The sequence below is a fragment of the Rhinolophus ferrumequinum genome, chromosome 9 (assembly GCF_004115265.2).
Source record: "Rhinolophus ferrumequinum isolate MPI-CBG mRhiFer1 chromosome 9, mRhiFer1_v1.p, whole genome shotgun sequence".
NCBI lineage: Eukaryota > Metazoa > Chordata > Mammalia > Chiroptera > Rhinolophidae > Rhinolophus > Rhinolophus ferrumequinum.
In genome coordinates, this window is record NC_046292.1 from 64,371,794 (window position 1) to 64,392,562 (window position 20,769).

Consider the following 20,769-nt stretch of genomic DNA (forward strand, 5'->3'; position numbering starts at 1 on the left):
AATTTATATTTATAATATGAACAGGTGCAAGCTTTGTTTACTGTAATTTATGCCTATTAATCCCATATGTAATAATTAGCAATTATGAAAGGCCTACCTTCTCTTTGAAATCATTGTTTAAAAAATAAAGAAGTCCAGGTGGAGCTTTTCTCCTTTTAAAATGTGAGTCATGAACAAAATGCAGGATGTTACACTTAACATGGGTCAAAGAATCTGCTTATTCATCAGAATTTGTCAAGAATCCAAAATGGAGAGGTTCTCTAAAAAAAGAAACTGGGTCTTAATATTACAAATTTCTAGGGCTCTCAGTGAATTATTCCAATTTCACCCCCCTCCAAACAATTGACATGGTTATTCACTAAAACACATGTTTATTGTAAATCTTGTGGGAATAAATGTGCTTATTAATCAAATGAGCTGACAGTTACATGTAAGGGAACTTTGCTAGTGAAATTCTTTCCTAAGGAATAATCTACAATTAAAAAGTCTAACAGAATTACAGACAACAGAGAGGGCAAAGATGCATTAGTTCATATGGATTTTTTTTTTTTCCCTTTCTTTTTCCTTTTGGGCAGATGACAAAACACAGGATAAATCCTTTGGTTTGTGTCCAGTTTTCTTTTTCTCTCCAAAGAGAGACGAACGAGACTATTGGTTTGTGTCCAGTTTTCAATTTAAGTTCTACAAGGGATGGAACTCAGCGCTTTTCTTGGAAATGAGACTACCTCATAACAGATTTCACTGTCAGGAAATTGCTCTCCACCCTGATATTCAGATCACATGTCTTTCTGTGTACTTTATCCCACTTTCCCACTAACAATTCTATTCAACTATTCACACTTTGATTCAATTCATCCTATTTCTTGTCTGTTTCAAGAAGACAAATTTCCCTTTTAGATTAAATATGAATTCCTTGAAATCCCATTTAGTTGTCTCCCCAGTAATATTGTGAAAAACATAATTCTGCACATTTTACTGTATGAAGGAGATTCCTGAAGTTACTTTAGGACATATTTATATTTCTTACACCTTACTTCCTGTAAATTCCATTCCCACTATTACTTTTATACCAAGGGTCTCTGTGGCATTTTAGTCTTTTGAGTCTCTTCTCCAATTTCTACCCCAAGTTATACATACTTGTATTCTACAAGCTTCTTCTAGGCTCATCTTCTCATTATCTTTTCATATTTCTAATCTTTCCAAGTGCCTTTAATTAATGCCTCTGGTTTCCTTTTGGTCTAAAATTTATTCCAGTTGTAAACTAAAAATGAATTTCACTAATATCCAAGTTTATCTTTGTTTTCTTAACCATTAAGTACACAGATGCAACCCAGATGTAATAATCTTTTACTCTTATAGTCATGCTGCAATTTCATAACTATAAATTCCAATAAAACTAGGAAAATTTAATTTCAATATGTGAGATCACCAAGTATTGAACTGCCATAAGGTATAAATTAGGCCAGGTATATACAAAAATACACATATACATTCCAATAACACTGAAGAGTTCCAAGTGTTTTTTCTTTAGTTATTGCTAGATGTTTCAAAACACAGCATAAAACTGGTCAACACAAGAGCCCTGCATGGCAGTGACAAGATGGAATGGAAATGGGATGAAAGGCACAGAGTTCATAATAAGACACAGCTCACCGTGGGAACAAGTACAGTCAAATTTAGGAGCACTGAGGGTTCAAACAACAATGTGGAGCCGCTGGTTTTCTGCACTGAATATAGAAATAGTAGTTAATAGCATATATTCAGCCTTTCCACAGGACATTGACTGGTCCTACCCAAGTACAAAAGACCCATTCAATCATCTCAAGAGGGTAAGTTATCCCAAGGCAAGAATCCCAAGGCAAGAATGGGCAACTGATGGCTAGATGTGTCCACAGCCTTTCTGTTTAGTGAGGTTCCACTGAAGAGAATGACAACTTTGTGGCTGACACAGGACACAGGTGATGCTTAGGTTTGTTTTGCATCAAACCAAACAACAGAAAAGTTTTCAGCCTACAGAACTCAGCAGGGCTGAATTAAATAACCAGTATGTCAATTAGGTGTAAAAAAGGGGTTGCAAGTAGGATTAAGGGTCTTGTAACTCAATTCGAGAGGCTAGCAAACACATGTTTTTGGGAAAAAAAATTAGATTGTTTAATTACTTTTCAGAGAAACAAAAATTCCAACCACCCACTGACAATACCCCAATCATCCAACAGCTAGTCAATGCACAGTCCTCTGCAACTGGCTGGGGATTTTCTTCCTCCAGAAGTGCTCAATGTTCACTGCCAATGTTCTTGGTAGATTCACTTTTTACTGAAAAAAAAAAAAAAAAAAAAAAAAAGAAGTAAACATACAGTCAAGTGTTTATACTGTTTCTGTTTAGCCTGCTCTGTTTTTCCCTCTTCTCTCCTCCCTTCTGATGCATACCAACAGCACTGCTCACAGGGACAGGCCAACCATGTCATGTCTCAGGCAGCCGGGATATACAATTCTGGCCACAATAAGTAGAGAAATGATGTCTGAAAGTGGCAATTATATTTTGTGAGGTAACATCCTTCCTGATTCTGTGGAAGACTTGGGAATGGGCACTTCACAGTGTGGTTATGAGCCCATCCTTGCACCACTGAATAGACCACTATTATCACTTTGGCCAGCCAAGTGTGGTTGCAATACATTTTTCCATGATTTTTTTTAAACTTAAAATTGAGGGTCAGTATATGTTGAGTGAATGTGGGCTGACAGAAGACTAGCTAATCGCCATCTCCTTCCTCTCACCCGAAAGAAGACTAAGAGTAGAAATGGTGTTCCTGTAAAAGAGCTGTCCTGACTAGAGCAAGCAAGTCTATGATTACTCACTGAACTGAGAGTTCCTGAGGAAAGAGACTGGAACCTTTCCTCCCTGTATCTATCCCACCAGTACACCACGTTTGCTGAATCAATGTAAATGCAAGTCACTCCATCTTTTCATCTGCAAGATGAGAACCAGAGCGATTGCTGTTTATTTCATTGAACAGTGAAGCTAAAGGAAATAATATATAAAAACACTAAGAAAATTAAGGTTTAAATACAGATGATTTTGCTTGAGGCTTATAGCAATCTATCTCCTTTGTGCAGACAAGAAAAATAGAGCTCAGAGAGGCACAGTAAATGCTAGCGAGCTGGTGCTAGAACCATAAACCTGGATCTTGCCTCATATTCCAACCGCCAAGTTCTTTAGGGTTTGCCGATGGTACCTAAATTTAAGATTGTACCAGAAATCAAACTGGTGTTTACTGAGTAAGGCTTTGAAATAGCTTCCATCCAAGATATGTCCCAATCCTCGTGGAATTTTATAAACCCTAGTAGAGTCCCGCAAGTGTCTCCATGATATTACAAGTTAGTTGTTTTCTCTTCTGGCTTTTTCTCCACTTTATGCAAACCCTATTATAGTACCCTCTGCACCATAATGTTTACATCTGTGTTCCTGTGCCTGAGATCCATCCCCATACCCCACGCCACCACCACACACACACACACCTGAAAGAGAAAGGAAGAAAAAGAGGGGTAAGGAGGAATGAGGGGACGAGACAGGGAGGGAGAATGGATGCAAAGGTTCACTGGCCTAACAACAGACTGACGTATGAGTAGCTGCTATGCCAAGTGTCTTCACTAATTCAAGTAATCAATTTTGGGTTGGATTGCTTCTCAAAGGCAGAGACATTTTCTAATTTTGAGTTAACTTAGATAGACAGAGAAATATATTTGCTGGTATTTTTAAATTAATGGGGCTTTGTACTATTTGGCATTGCAGTTTGGGGAAGACTTTCCCTTTCTTTGCTTACTGAAGTTGCCCCGTTTTCTTCTTTTAGTAGGGCTCCATTCTTTTTTCCCTTAGACTGAAAAGCAACATGCTTTTATTGAGTCATTTAACTGACTAGTTAATTTTGGCAAATGAGCACCTGTGAAGCAAATAAAACCATTCTGAACCCTTCACACTGGATTGATACATGCAAAGACGGGGATCAACACTCTTCATCTCCAATCTAATGGGCCAGCTTAACTGTTCAAACTATTACAGTCAACCTTTGGCATTCCTCAAAAAGCAAACAAACAAACAAAACTTGCCTACTGCCCATCAATATAGGCAGACTTTTGAAAAAATAAATTATGGCAATCTACAATCATAGCAAACATTATAACAACCATCAACTGTGAAAACTATTGAATGCCAGCCCAGAAACACATTTCCCCAAACTAGAAGAGAGACACCTTGTGCTATGAACTCAAGATTAAAATCCAACTTTTTGGCTCCACAGAGAGAAAGAATTTCAAGGCTTTCCAAAGAAAATGCCCTGTTCTTATATAAGCCTCCTCCTGCATTAAGAGACCACCCTGCAGAATAGCCAATGCTATGAGAAGATACAAAAAAACAAAACAAAAAAACAAACAAAACAAAACAAAACAACAACAAAAACCAGATACCGTGAAGCGCTCACACAAAGAAATGCATGTGTAGGAAGATCTGGCATTATTTTTAAGGTACGTGTATTTATGATGTGACAACACTGGTACGGTCCTTAAAATCCTGCCAGATTCTCTTTGGTTCTTTGCTACAGCAGCTCTAAATGATCCTCCATGCTGAAAGCACAAGTCACTCATGCTTCCTGTAAATACACCCAACATCATATACCCACCAAAAAATAGAAATTTCACTTATGAAGTTTCCAAGTGCACTATAAAAGTAGCCTTTTCTTTTCGCTTCGTTACAGGAAGCCTTACTCCAATGTGCATTCCTAAACAAGGTGAAAGAGGAGCTGTGTGTGCCGTGTTTATTTACACAGACAATGTTTGCCCTGGCTAGTAATCCACATTACTAAACAACTTTCCCTGAAACCAACCTTTAGAGAGAGCTATGTGAACTATATTAAGGAAAAAGTCAGATTTTACACAGCTTTAAAAAACCTGGAACTGGTCATTTAAAACTAAAATTTCTAATCTAATTTGAGAAAATAAAATTGGATATTTTCTCAAATTGCGAAGAATATAAAGTCAAGAATTAACCTCAAGATTTAGAAACCTATAATTGATTATTAGAAACTTCATGTTTGTTAATTAAATATCTTACTTCAATCAGTTTCAAATTGCGGCACTGACAAAATTTTGGCCACTTGGAAAAAAAAACTGTTTTTATTATTGACTTTTGCCAAGAAAAAAAGATATTACATATACATATAGAGAATATCTTACAACAAAGGTTACTGCCTGCTACAGTCTATAATGCTGGCATAACAATAAAACCTGAACCACATATTTCAAATAATATTTTCTTAAAAAACAGAGTTAAATCCAATCCAAGGATTTGTATGGTCCTCTGGAGTTTGTTACAATGAAACTTGGCCTGCACCTATAATTCTTAGCTGAAAGTGGTATCTAACGGTTTTGACCTAAGGTAAGTCACTTCTCTCCCTTTTTAAAAGTAATTTCTGGATTTCATTCAGCCTCTAGACTCTGCATTCAGAAACCCAATTAGCTTACTTCAATCAGTAGTTGCAAAAATGGATAAGTCGTTTTATACACTAAACTTTCAGACACACCATTTCCGGTTTTAATACTTCTTCCCAGCTCCACTACTCAACGAAGAGGGAAAAGTATATATTTTTAAAGAACCACTAAAATGCCAAGGAAACAGAATCAAAGAAAATAAAAACAGTGGGTTTAAAAATAAAAGGAGATAAAGGGTCAAGGCAATTATGCTTGAGCCTTATGGCACATTATTCTAAATGCAGTCCAAATTTTAAACATAATATTCCTTGCAGCACTTTCCTTTCTATAAGATACTAAAAACGTTTGCAATCCCTCAATTTAGAAATCTCTAAAGAAAGTTCTAACTAGGAAGTAAATTTATCTGATCAGGACAGACTGTTACTTAAAGACTATTGGCCTAAAAGAAGACAAAAACACATAGAACTCCAATAAGGCAGAGAATGTCCTTTCATAGCCAGACATTCAAACTGATTCCTTCATTTTAAATTGATAGCATAAGCTGACATGTTCTCCAACAGGATAGAGGCAGCAGCTCATTCATTTGGTTGTTTACAGGACTAAGTGTAGCTATACAGTAAATTCAGTTAAGAGTGTAAGTACAGTGGGAAAACACATAAAGAAATCAAGACAGTCCTAATTGCTTCACTTTCACTGGCGTAATTCTGAGCATTACAGGAACAAATTTACACTTACCTTGGTGAAGAACTTTCATGTCATTACTGGATTCTTTCAAAACCACATGTAATGTTGGGTACTCAATGATCACTTTGTTCCTCAAATTGTCAAGGAGGCTTTTGTGAGGATCCAGTTCATAATATCTTATTTAAAAAAAAAAGCAAAAATCATTTATTAAAAATTACAAATATAACAGAGTCCCATACATTAACTTTTTTTTAAATTGTGATGACATTAATTCAGTAGTTATATCCTTATAATGTAGTAAGTTTAACACCTCTAAGAAAAAACACAGGTTAAAGAGCTATTATTATAGAGGTTCTAAGCTAAATCAAAAGTATGTAAAATAATTTGACATTAGGAAAGCTCTAGAATAAGTCATTCGCTTTCACATCAAGTAAGGAATAAAGACTAACTTTTACATAATATCTATGTTTAATGTATTATAAAATTTTCTTGGATAAAACAATGACTACCTAAATTCAAATTCCTCAAATACACTTATTTTGAGCCTTAAAAGAAAAACAAACACTATTTCATGATAAACAACTTCTAGTAAAGTATGGCAGTAAAATAACTGGCTACAAAATACTTCTATAAAAAGTTCATTCTAACCATAGTTTCCAGAAATTTATATTGACATCCAATTATGTTTGGCTTTCCTCTATTTTGAAATTTAAAACAAAAACAGGTTTGGGTTTTTGAATGAGGCAAAAGCACAAATTTTAAGAAATACGGAGTTTACCAGTCATGATAGCATGACATAGTTGTCACCACCAAGTAATTAGATGCTTATATTCCTTAAGGTATGAAATGCTCAAATCATCACTTAAAAAAAAAAAATGAGTTGATTAAAGATGCATTCCCCTAACATTCTCCTTTGCCTGTTTTCTGAAACAGGAGAGAAAGGGGTGGAATTTCAGTTAGCTCATGAGGAGGTGCGTATGGGAATGTGTTGGCATGTGAATGTCATGTCATTTCAAAGAGGAAAAAGTAGAGAACATGCCCCCTGGTGCATCACAACTTTTCCTCTCCATGTCCGCCAGTGACAGACGACATTCACGCTCACGACACACATCCCAAAGGGTACCCAGCCCGACAGCTGCAACTCCATCCTTCGCACTCCCGCTCAAAAAAGCACACTGCAATAAACGTGACCAAGAGCGAGGTGTTTGCTGGGCTAATGTTTGAATCTGCTGTAATTGTTGTAAGACCAAATCATTCACAAAGTTTGGTGTTTCTTAATTAGTAACAAATTATTTGCTCCGTAACTTGAAGCTGACGGAGACATGCAGCACACTTCCTAAGAACTCCTGACGCAGGGATTTGTGTCCTAAGTATTTCCCATGTGAGAGTTGTCAAATAAGGGAAAACAGAAGTGCTTAACAAAATGCAAAGTCAAGCAAAAAGCAAAGCCCACTGTAAGAACTGATGTCTTTTTAAGAAGTAGGTGACAAGTGAGAGAACAACTGTAAAACCAAGACTTTACTGATGCTTCCCTGACCACAAACACCACCCCTGGAATTAAATTTTTCATTTTAGAATCACAGAATATTTTTTGTTGAAAAGAAGCTTGAAATGCAAAATTCTCAGTTTTCCTAAACCAGGAACCCTAGCGCGGATAGGCCACAGAACGTATACATTCTTTCCCCCCGTGTAGTGCAACACAGATGTGCTTACAATCCTTTAAAAGTGGTTCCAGCATTCAAAGCCCAAATGCTTCACATCTTTTAAACATTATTTCCCTTTGAAATAAGCAGTATTGTTTTTAAAGTTAGCAGTAATTACACAAAAGAGAAAAATGAGATTGAATTAGATATCAAAGTATACGATTGACTTACCAAGTAAAATATAAAGGGATATAACTAAGTTTTTCTTAGGAGAAAACAAGACTTGAACTCTCAAACAGGAACTTTTCAAATGGTATACTACAAACACTTGCAGTAACTTAGCTTCTGTGCATTTAAACTGAATTATAAGGCTTCTACTAAGAGAAATTTGCCAAATAAGGGAATGTTTTCTATTTATTTCAGTTTTTGATAGTTTTCAGTGTATACTTAATGTTTTAGGTATTTTATTTCTTTTTAAAATCTTCATTAGGTTTCTCTAGGTTTCCAAACTTGGAGCAATTAAAAAAAAAAAAGAATTCTTCAATAGCCACATAGTAATCAGTGCCTAATATTATTGCTGATACAGTATAAAATATATTCTCAGCAGAGGAACACTTAGAGATACTTAAAAATCACTATGTAATAAGTTATATATTATTTAATATGTATAATGATTACACTTGCTAAATTAAAAAAAAAACAATTTGGTCCCTATTTCAAATGCCAAGCAGGCACTGTATAAAGCACTGAGGATGCAAATATTTATAAGAATTTATAATGAATTATTTTAAAAACATTTTATTCAAATGCAATGAAAATCTGGTATGTTGTGTGGTTTGGTTAGAAGCAGTGAATTTTATTTAGTGTTTACCCTAAAATGTTGCAAACTTCTAATCAAGGCAATATTGCCATATTGTCAGTAAGCTTCTAGGCCTCAGCTTTCTGTTAATTAAAGAAGCCAGGCTTCACTTGGTAATCTTTTAGCTGAAATTCTGAGTTTCTTTGATTTTTCTACTACTAGTGGTTACTCTTAGTCGACTATTAAAATTGGCCAATGATTGAAAAGTAAACTATGTAAACTGTTTATAAAGGAAGGCTATCAAACACATATGGGAGTAACATTTTGTGGATTTGGAATTTAATTAAATGGAGCAGTAACTTTTAGTGATTCCTTGGGTTTGGAGTCCAGCTCTTTGAGTTCAAGTCCTGGCTCCATCACTTACTGGTCTAGGATTCTGGACAAGCTACTTAACTTCTCTAACCCCTAGTTTCCATGCTTGAAAATGAAGATAATGACAGTATCACTTCAAAGTTATTGTGAGGGCTACATTATAAAACACAGAAACTATTCGCTCGTTTACTTAAGCCATGAACAACACTGTTTTACATTTGTATTTACCTAAAGTAACAACACGTTCTTATAGAAACTTGAGCTCAGGACAGTCATCAAACTTCTAACAAAGAATGCCATTTATTGTGTGAGTACTGAAACACATATTTGCCTTTTTATGCATTTTGCATTTTAAATGTAGCCTTGCAACTTTCAGCACAAACTTTAAACCATTATTTGATATCACATTTACTTCCAAGAGGATAACAGTACTTCAAATGTTTCTGTTTCCATTATTTTGAGGCAAGTTGTACAGTCCAGCTTGGCACTGCCTAAAACATTTAGGCTGTAGCTCCTTTGCAAGCCATTAAGTCACTGAATCCTAAGAGACTGCTGTATCTTTTTGAAATTGTCACACACTCTGGTGTTTCCATTAGTAGAATGGCTCTGCTACCATAAGACAAACTATTTAGATTGGGAAGAATTAAGACACCAACATTTGTCTTTCTCTTAGCCTTCAGGACCCTCTCAGACATTTCCTCTTGTTATTTCACTTGCTTACCCTCACAAGCTTGCTCGCTGACCCTGCTCCAGGCCGCTCACAGGGGCATTACAAGGGCAGCAAGGCTCAGCAGGCTAAACAGGTGTTACAGTGACTGACATATAAATAAAAGCTGTCTCCATCTCAAGGGTATGCTTTTAATCTTGGCTCTGCTACTAACTTTCAAAGAAACTGGCCACGTTCTTGAACTTCTTTCTCTGCACTTTATTAGCAATTTAGGATTTTTAAAAAAAATTCTCATAACTCAAAAGGAGACAGAATTTTTTTTAAGTCACAAGCTACTCTATTTTCCATCTGGTCACTGACACCTCTTAAAGATCATCTCCCCTTTCCATCCCCTAAAATATATTGACACCAAATTTGAATATTCTCCAAATTTAATATAATACGAGTCCCTACGTTACAGAACTTTTCTACCATAAAATAAGATCACTGGATGGGGTGACCACTAAGACCCCTCCTGCTCTAAAAGTCGCTAAGTTTTGATATTTATCTGCCAAAGGTAGCACTTAACTACATTCTTAATAGTCGTATTTATTTCTTAATCTAGGTTTCCGGGTTAAAAGTGCAACTAACTGATTCCAAATGTACAAAGTTAAATCTATGGCTCTTTAAAAAAAATTAAAATAAATCAGTTTAATGTTATCTGATAGCTAAAGGTTTTTAAAGTATGGCTCATCGTGGCATAACTGAATTCAGTAAGGTTCCCAAATCAATTGTGAACTAAATGTTTTAGATTCACACATATAAGATTCCTTTAAAATTACACAATCTTAAAAGTACTAAACTCACTTTAAGAGTAGGAAGAGAATGGATTAAGTGAACAAATTAGCTTTCAAAATCCAAATGAAATGGGAGAAACCAGATTGTTAATGAAGACCCAGAATAGGAAAAAAAAGATACATAAACTAAAATATATAAAAACAAACTAAGCACAGGGGTCAGTTTTAAGTCTTCTGTTTAAAAGAAAAAGGTATTATTTAAAATTTCTTCAAATACTCCTGTGTTGACAATTTTTGCAACTCACACTGCCTAAGTCACATGAGAAACAAATCTTGTCCAAGTTAAATTTTTTCTTACCTAATATTTTAGATTTCATATTTAAAAAATTACAGTAATTAAATTAGCGGTTTGCTACACTTTGTTTTGGGGCTTTAATGCATCCACGTAGACGAGGAATACATGGGGCACCAGTCATGAGTTGGTGAGTGCAATTGGAGAGAGCCTCCATTCAGAAAGCTCGGCAGTTCCGAACTGTACTGGTGAATGACCCTAGTCTATCCATGATATGAAAGCTTTGTGATGTGGTAAAATAAAGCGACCAATTATACGTTTTAAAACATGCCTTAAAGAGGACCTTAGAAGGCTCTTATTTGTTCTAGATACCACTTGTTCTTTTCTTATCCTCATTGGTAAGCTACTTTTAAATCCAGAAGGTTTGGGTTCCATTCTCATTCCTGGTCCTTACGAGCTGTGACTCCTCAACGGTACTCAGTTTTCCTCATAAGTACAACGATGGAGGAAAACTGGTGAAGATTAAATGTAATAGGTGAAAATGTTTCTAAAGTGTAACTTGCCAAACTAATATCAGGTAAGATTTTTACACTCCAAAGGTAATTTAGCACCTCTAGCAGGGAAATGACACATTTATTAGGAATTATGTTTAAGATCTGTGACAAGACTAGTTAGCAGAAAAAGCATAAACTTTGTAGACAAACAGCACTGAGTACAAATCCTGGCTTGGTGGCTGTAGCTTGGTTTCTTCGAGTAAGTCAATTTCTCAGAGCTAAAGATTCCTATCTTGTTTTATATATATATATACATACATACATACATACATACATATATATATATATATATATACACACATACACACACACACATATATATATGGCATGTTTTATATACACACACACACACACACACACACACACACACACACATATAGTATGCACTTCATTAGAACTAATGCATGTGAACATGTTGTAAACCCAGTGCCTGGCATTCATTCATCAATTAATTCCTCAAATATTTATTTAGGGTCCACCATGTACAGGTAGTCTGCTAGGTAATGGAAGGTCATAGAAATAAATCTCAGTTTAATGGGGGTGCCAGTCAAATAAACACGTACCACATTTTATTAGGACGAGTGTCACAACAGAAGTCTAGAGTAGATACCCAGTAAACATTCTCTCTTGTTCCTTATCTACCTCCAAATGTTCTCTGAGGCTGCACGGCGCCTTCAATACACAGGCACTTTATTTGCTAAGCCTCGTTACCCCCTCAATTGGTTTTCCCCATGGATTTTCCCTTTTCCTCCATGGATTTTCTCCTAATTAACATAGGGAATTTTAATTAGCCTTACTCTTGTTAACAAATATATGTCTCCTCTGGTGCTAAACTGAAAGCAAGAGTCTGATCAGTACAGATTTACACCTTCAATCTTTATTAGGAAGTACTGCTTTGTAAAATATTAGGTTCATCAGAGAAACTTTTGCTTAAAGGTTAAATGAGTTAACTATATCACAGACTTATATTATTTTAGACCTAGCAAGAACTACTCTAGCCTTTTTTTGTCTTCCAGGTGAGGGCACTGAAGCTCTGAGAAGTATTTTACTCAGAGTCACTCAAGGAGATGAAGAGTTGGGACTATAAAGCAGATCTACTGAATTCCTTGACTCACCTGTGTGCTTGCTCACGTAGTCCGCACTGAACACATATTTACTGAGGCCTACCGTGTACCAGACACCTTGCTAAGCAGTGGGAATACAATGGTGCACTATTAAGTATTCACTAGAGGTGAAAAGATGAAGGCTTTCCAGTTAGAAAGTATCCATACAAGGTAGATAGTCAGAAATAAGCTAGGAGTCTCCAGGACTGAGTAGAGAGTGGATATGGGAATACACACAGCATTCAGTTTTGATACTTATGATAAATTATAGTGACAGGTCTGGTTGGAGAGGTTGAGGCTCTTTGGCTAAAATGAAATATCTCAATTCACCTAGAAATTTCAAGTAATTATGTCTATTATTCCATCTGAAGAGTATATATAGTTGGCTACAAACTGTTATGCAACACAACCCGAGTGGGTAAATTTAGTAGATTAACTAAAGAATAGATCCAAAATGATGTGATGGTCAAATTCTTAGCAGATTATAAGCCTACAATTTCCATAGGGATGCTCTCATTTCAAACAAATACTTTTTTGGTTAAGGGAATTATGTGAAATATAAAATGACAGTTTTCTCTAAAAACTTGGGAAATATATTTTAACTCTCAACTTGATGTTACCTTCAATTGCTTCAAGCAGAATGCCACACACGAAACCCATTCCATCACTGATGTGTCATCTTTGAGCTGATGAAAATATTTAACACCCCTCTCTACACATATCTTTTGTATGTGTGGACACTCTGCAAGTTGATTCTAATATTTTCTAATCATCAAATGATCCCTTGCTTCCTTTATTCTAGAGTCTAGATCCAAAATGTGGACAAAGGTTAATACCATTTTGAGCATGTACTCATCCTGATCATGACTCTCATTTTGAAAAACAAGCAACAATCCCCAAAATGCAAAACAAAGAACATGCATTATGGGCATTTACGGCCCTGAGGGGCAGGTGCTGTATTGCAAGGAACATACCGAGGGTAAGGAGGCAGGCAGGCCTAGCTTTGGATCTAGTTTCCACCAGTTAGCGGTTACAAAGATACAGGCAGCGCTCTCTATGCAATCACAACACACTTATAATGTATAATGTAACAACCATAAAGTACATAAAATGCTTAACAGGGTACCTAAAAAAGCAGTAGAAGGCACTCAATAAGAGCTTGTCATTACTACCTATTATGCTTCATAAAGTCATCTATTAGTCGCTAGATTTAACCTTGATTTTAACTCAACCTTGCAACAAACATGTTTTGTGTGTGTTTGGGAAAACTTATTCAGGGTCTTCATATTTTTTTGCTCATATATAACCTAAAATAATTTTGAAAAACAACGATATTTTTGTACATTTTAAAATAGACGTATATAATTTAACTTACAATCTTTACTCACAAGTTTAAATAGATGCAAAGAATATAATTTAGGGTATAATGTAAATACTGATGATTTAAAATGAAACAGTTACAAGCTATATATAAATATACATATATATGTATATACAAGCTCTTCCTTAACATTTAGAGATCTAATAAGGTTTCCTTTTCTCCTTGAACTTGTATTTCTATTCCAATTCTCCACAGAATTTTATTCTAAATAATACATTTATGCTTGAAAATCTTTTACTGATTACCCAATCATATTTATCTGTAACAAATATGTATGTCAGCTAAAAACTTAATTTTTAACCTATGACTTTAAAGCTTTAAATGTTAAAATTTCTTCTGAATTGAATAATTTTAACTATTAGTATAAAATTGATCAAAACACATACATTACATTTAAAGTAAATTTTTAAATTAATTTTTAAATTGTAGTTTACATAGATATTATATTAGTTTCAGGTGTACAACCTAGTGATTTGACATTTATGTAACTTATGAAGTGATTACTACGATAAGTCTAATAACCATACGTCACTGTACAGAGGTATGATATTATTGACTACATTCCCCTATGCTGTGGATCATATTCCTGTCACTTATTTTTTAACTGGAAGTTTGTGGGTCTTAATCCCCTTTACCTTTTTTGCCCATCCCTTCATCCCCCTCCCGTCTGGCAACCATCAGTTTGTTCTCTGTACCTATTATCAGTCTATTTCTGTTTTGTTTGCTCAGTTGTTTTGTTTTTCAGGTTCCACATATAAGTAAAATCATACAGCATTTATCTTTCTCTGTTTATTGTATTTCACTAACACCCTCTAGGTCTATCCATGTTGTAACAAATGGCAAAATTTCATTCTTTTTTATGGCTGAGTAGTACTCCCGTATACAGATACATATACACACATGTATTATCTCTTCTTTATCCACTCATCATCTTTCGGTGGAGACTTACATTGCTTGCATATCTTGGCTATTGTAAATAATACTGCAATGAACATGGGGTGCATATGTCTTTTTAAATTATTGTTTTTATTTTCTTCGGATAAATACCCAGAAATAGAATTGCTGGGTTGTATAGTTTAATTTTTTGAGGACTCTCCATACTGTTTTCCTAAAATAAAATTTTATTGGAAGTGCATCTCTTAATGTGATAGGTGAGCACCGATGCTGGTATCTTTTACTACATGCAAGACGGTTTACTACTGATTCTTAGATTAAGTAATTTCTCCCCCCTTTTTTTCTGTAGTATTTATTAACAGAACCAAATTCCAAAAGGAAAACAAGAGGAAGCTTAAGTAATCCCATCTAGAGAGCACAGTGCTTTTATTAACTAATCCTTCATTCTTCAGTTATTTTCAAGGGATCTAACTAAAAGGCAACAGTGATCTTTGGCTAGTCACATAAGACAAGGCATCTGAAAGTAGTTAATATCATTCTTGGAATTCTGGAATTCCTTTAATGTTCTCTGATATATATTTAATTCTGTACCATTATTATAAAAATAATCTTAACTTTCAAGATATTGTTTTCTAATGGCAGGACATTTTTAAATAATCTTTTCAATATTTATTACATATTATAAATTTCCTATTTAGAATAACCTCAAAGCATATTTTTCAATTATTTTCTATAGGTCTGAAACTGTATCATTTAATGTCTCATTTCTAGTTCAATTAGGCCAAGGGTGCAGACTAGTATCTTTCAGGATGTAAAAATCTGATTTAAAAAAAAAAAATCCATCCTAATATCAAATGACATATTTCTTTATACAACTTCAACAACTCAGATGAATAAACATCCACCAAACACTTATTACATAGAAAACATGTTAGATACTGTATGCAATCCAGAAATGTCCTCAAGGTCCTGGCCAGTGTTTCCCAAAGTGTGGTCCCAGGGAATAACTTATATCAGAGTCCCCTAGGAGGCAGAGAATGTGAAAAATGTAGTTTTCTAGGTCTTATGTAACAAATGACTAAACCAGAATCTCTGAGGGTGAGCTGGAAATCTACTAGGGGTATGGGCTAGGTGAAAAGCAAAGAGGGATTTGGCAGGACTATGAGGTACGGCCAGCAAGAGACCAGGCTCTTAGAATCGACTAGGGCTGAGAGGTGGTGTCTTGCAGGCAGTTGAGTCTAGAAGGTCAGAATCTGAGCGAGTAACAGGAACTGGGAGGTCAGCTCTGCCTTAAGGTAGCAGAGGGTCTTAGCCTGCTGGTGGATGGGTATTAGTAAGAGCCAAAGAGAGGTCAGGTGGGTGTCACCTGAAGTCTTTACATCAGCAAAATTAATTTCTCTAAAAAGGCATAAGAGAAAGTATCTTAGCTCTTAACTTCACCGTAAATTATTTTTAAATACTTCATGTTACAGATCCAAAGAAAGTAAAGCAATCTTCGTGTAAAAAATAAAATCCTCTCAGCATGGAAATAAAATCATCCAAGAGAAATAGCTCATACTTTTGCTGATTGCTTTTCAAAAAAAAAAGTGTTCCAAAATTATTAACTACAACTAGCACAGTAGTAAACAACTAACAGAATCTGTGCGAGTATAATACAGTAGTACCCTCAAGAAGAGTCATAATCTTCTGTGATGTTTATGCCATCAAAGCCTAGGTAATACTTTAATTTGGCTTGGATTTAAAGTTTAAACTCTTGCCAATTTTTGGAAGTAAAGGCAATTGGTATATGCTTCTGTCAAGAAATGACAAGTGGGCGGCTGGTTGGCCCAGTGGTTAGAGTGCAATGCTCATAACACCAAGGTTGCTGGTTCGATTCCCACATGGGCCAGTGAGAAACAACGACTTAACCTGGAGCTGAGCTGTGCCCTCCACAACTAGATTGAAAACAAAAACAAAAACAAAAACATCAAGTCTGGAGTGTCCATGCAAAGATACTCATGCCTTCCGTTGGGTAACTATTATGTCTTATATATTAAATATATATCTATTGTAGCATGTATCACATATCTATCTCCCCTTCTAGACTCTGAGCTCATTAAGGGCTAGCCTTTTAGATGCTTATGTATCCCTAGGGCTTAGCAAAATACAAGTCTTACTAAAAATACAGACTTGATCAATATTAACCCACTGACACTTTAGGCCAAATTCACATATCAATTAGCCTGTCCTCTGAGTACCTGCTACTTTTTCTGAAAGAAGTTTAAAGTACACTGCCCAGTAGTTATAATTTCAATTTCAATCGCTCTCTCCCCCTTTCTCCCTCCCTCTCTCTTTTACATATTGAGAATTGAAGCTCCCACTAGTTAAATGATAAAAAGTGACAAGTGATGAATAAAAAAAATCCTTTAGAGCAGGGACTGACGAACGATGGTCAGCAGGCCAAATTCAGCCTACTGACTGTTTTTGTAAATAAAGTCTTACTGGAACACAGTCATACCCATTCATTTATGTATTGTCTATAGCTGCTTATGTGCTATAATGGCACAGTTGACAATTGTGACCGCATGATCCACAAAGCCAAATATATTTACTCTTTGGCCATTTACAGAAAAAGTTGTCTAAGCCGTGGTATCAACACCTAGCACATAGCAGGCACACAATATTTAAGCGAATCAGTACATTACTTACTAAAAAATTAAGACTGAATTCCTACTGTGGGAAAGTCACTAATGAGCACTGCAGCAAATACAAAGATGAAGATGCCTCAGGCAGTCACTGCCTTCAAACAGGACTTTATCATCATATGAGATACATTTTATTGGGAAAAATATAAGAGGATTGCAGTACAAAACATTTTTTGAGGCTCAAAGGATAAAAACGTTACATCCAGTTGCAGGGAAGGGATAGGCTCCACTGTATACACTGATAAACAACAGTGTACTCAGGAGAATGGAGAGGAGAGAACATACAGAAAACTCATCATGGAGGCCAACCACATAAGACAAGGTGGCAAGTGCAAAGTGCAAAATGGCTCTAAGGTCTTACGCCTCTTTCTAGAAGACTGACAGCACCATAACAAGGAATGAGTACCAACATTTGTTGACAGGTTACTAGATGCTGGGGACATTGATCAGCCCATTTAATCCTCACTTGCAACAACACACACACACACACACACACACTCTCAGGAAGAAATGGATGTGGGGTGATGAGACCCAGACATAATGAGCTTAAGATGTAATGAGATGTGTAAGTGAAGACAGCCTGCAAACCAGGATTTGGAGGTAGGAAGAAAGGTTGAAAATATGTCTCGATTTAGGAGTCATTTGTACAGAAATAACAGTTGACAACATCGTAATTAACAAGCTCCTGAAACTTCATTCTTCCAATATCCCCTTTATGTCAAGAAATGTAAAGTAACATGACTGGGTATCTGCCTCCTTGTGGTTAGTGGTGAGTCAGTCGCCTGATGGGAGGAGAGCTAAAATTGAACTCAGAGTACTTCCCAGAAGTATAAGGAATTTTTTGGCTGAAAGAAGCTGTCAGTTTTTAAAAAGGTAATGCATAATATAATCAACTATCAGTCATATAGGGAGCTTTTGTTTTAAACACATTTCCTCCTTTTGCTGGAGAAGTAATCTCTAAGATTAAAACAGTAACTCTCATATTCATTGAGTCAGTTCAGCAAGATGTTGACCAGAATGTTGCATGTCATAATACATGAATAATACATATTTACTGAGAATAATTTGCTATGTGCCAGGCACTGTGCTAAGTAGCTAATAGGCATTATCTCAAAGTAATCTTCATAACAATGCAATGTCCTTTCTGTCTTGATCCCCACTTTCAGATGGGAAAACAGAAACTTAGTAAGTTTCCAAGGTCTGTATCAAATTTATAACATTATTTTGATTTTATAGAAAATCTACTTTGACGTTGCTCTTTGAATAAAAGCAAAAGGTTATTTTGAATATCTCAATTTGGGTTAGGTTTGAGAAGCAGTGATTTAATAAATTTAGTATTTGTAATGGTGAGACTTTTGGTCTACAAAGTCAGTCTGGAAACTTTTAAAATAAGGTATACTTCTCTACAGATTATGTATTCTGGAAAAACAATGTAACTATTTCTTACTGGAATATGATATAATTTCACTCTGAAGAGATTGGAATAATAAAGAATTAGCATGGAAAGGTCATTCTTTCTGAAAATAATGTTTCTGAAAATGATGCCACTTCTACGTGAAACTCAACAGGCCCTAAGCCTCTTCAGGACTTACCTCAGTGTATCAGAAAAAAAGGTCCATGTCAGGAACCCCAGTCACCTTTGGTTCATGTCTCTTTTCCCCAATATAATAGAACTGTACCCTATTAATTCTTGTATAAACTCCAATTTTTATTTATATGTGTAGACTAAATGTGCTTAATTACTTCTGGGCTGTCTATCCTTTTCCATTGAGCTATGTATCTGTTTTTATGCCTGTAACATGCTGTTTTGATTACTATAGATTTGTAGTATAGTTTGGTATCAGGTACCATACCTCGAATTTTGTTCTTTTTACTCACGATTGCTGTGGCTATTGGGGATCTTTAATGGTTCCATATACATTTTTAAGATTATCTGTTCTAGTTCTGTGAAAAATGCCACTGGTATTTTGACAGGGATTGCAGTGTATCTACGAATTGCTTTGGGTGTGGACATTTCAATGATGTTAATTCTTCCTACCCATGACCACGGTACATGCTTCCATTTATTTGTATCTTCTTCAATTTCTTTCTTCAGTGTCTTATATTTTTCTGAGTACAGGTCTTTTACCTCCTTGGTTAAATTTATTTCCTAGGGTTTTGTCTTTTTTTGATGAAATTGTAAATGGGATTGTTTTCCTAATTTCTCTTTCTGATAGTTCATTATTGGTGTATAAAAATGCAACCAATTTCTGAATATTAATTTTGTATCGTGCCACTTTACTAAATTCATTTATCAATTCTAATAGTTTTTTTAGTGGAATCTTTGGGGTTTTATAGTGATATATACTACCATGTCATCTGCAAACAATGACAGTTTTATTTCTTCCTTTCCAATTTGGATGACTTTTATTTATTTTTCATGTCTGACTGCTGTGGCTAGGACTTCCAATACTGTGTTGAATAAAAATGGTGCAAGCGGGCATCCTTGTCTTACTCCTGATCTTAATGAGAATGCTTTTCCCATTGAGTATGTTAGCTGTAGGTTTGTCATATATGGCCTTTATTATACTGAGGTATGTTCCCTCTATTCCCACCTTGCTGAGCGTTTTTATCATCAATGCATACTGGATTCTGTCAAATGCTTTTTCTTCCTCTATTGATATGATCACAGGATTTTTATCTTTCATTTTGTTTATGTGGTGTAGCATGTTAATTGATTTGTGGGTATTGAACCAAACTTGCATCCCAGGAATAAATCCCACTTGATCATGGCATATGATCTCTTTACTATATTGCTGACTTCGGGTTTGCTAATAATTTGTTGAGGATTTTTGCATCTATGTTCATCATCTTTTTTTGGTAATGTCTTTGTTTGGTTTTGGAATCAGGGTATTGGTGGCCTCGTAGAATGAGCTTGAGAGCTTTCCTTCCTCTTGAATTTTCTAGAATAGTTTGAGAAGGATCAGTGTTAATTCTTTCAATGTTTGGTAAAATTCATTTGCAAAGCCATCAGGTCCAGGACTTGTTTGTTGGAAACTTTTTGATTACTGATTCAATTTCGTTCGTGGCAATTGGTCAGTTCAAATTTTCTGTTTCTTCTTGATTCAGTCTTTGAAGGTTGTATGTTTCTAGAATTTATCCATTTTTTTCCAGATTGTCCAATTTGTTGGCATGTAACTGTTCAAAATATTTTCTCATAATCTTTTGCATTTCTAGGGTGTCAGTCGCCACTTCTCTTTCATTTCTCATTTTACTTATTTGGGTCCTCTCTCTTTCTTTCTTGATGAATCTGATAATAGGTTTATCATTTTGTTTATCTTTTCAAAGAGCCAGCTCTTGGTTTCATTGAGCGTTTGATTGTTTTTAAAGACTCTATTTCATTTATTTCCTCTTTGATCTTTATTATTTCCTTCTTTCTACTCACTTTGGGCTTTTTCTG

The 20,769-nt window shown here is 35.4% G+C and overlaps 1 protein-coding gene across 2 annotated transcripts in view; it reads right to left on the bottom strand.

Annotated features, from left to right (window-relative positions):
- Positions 1-278: 278 nt before the first annotated feature.
- Positions 279-20,769, bottom strand: part of ZNHIT6 (zinc finger HIT-type containing 6) — a 60,821-nt gene continuing 40,330 nt past the window's right edge. Inside the window, exons 9-11 of one of the 2 annotated variants that reach the window (XR_004423972.1) lie at positions 6,217-6,341; positions 2,201-2,313; positions 279-1,727 (exon numbers count right to left, since the gene is read on the bottom strand). Coding sequence is in view for 1 of the 2 variants with exons in the window: in XM_033115997.1 (XP_032971888.1) it covers positions 2,273-2,313; positions 6,217-6,341 (166 nt within the window). In the remaining variant the exon portion in view is untranslated. Of the gene's footprint in view, positions 2,314-6,216; positions 6,342-20,769 lie in introns of both variants that reach the window. The other variant, XM_033115997.1, reaches the window with a different exon arrangement.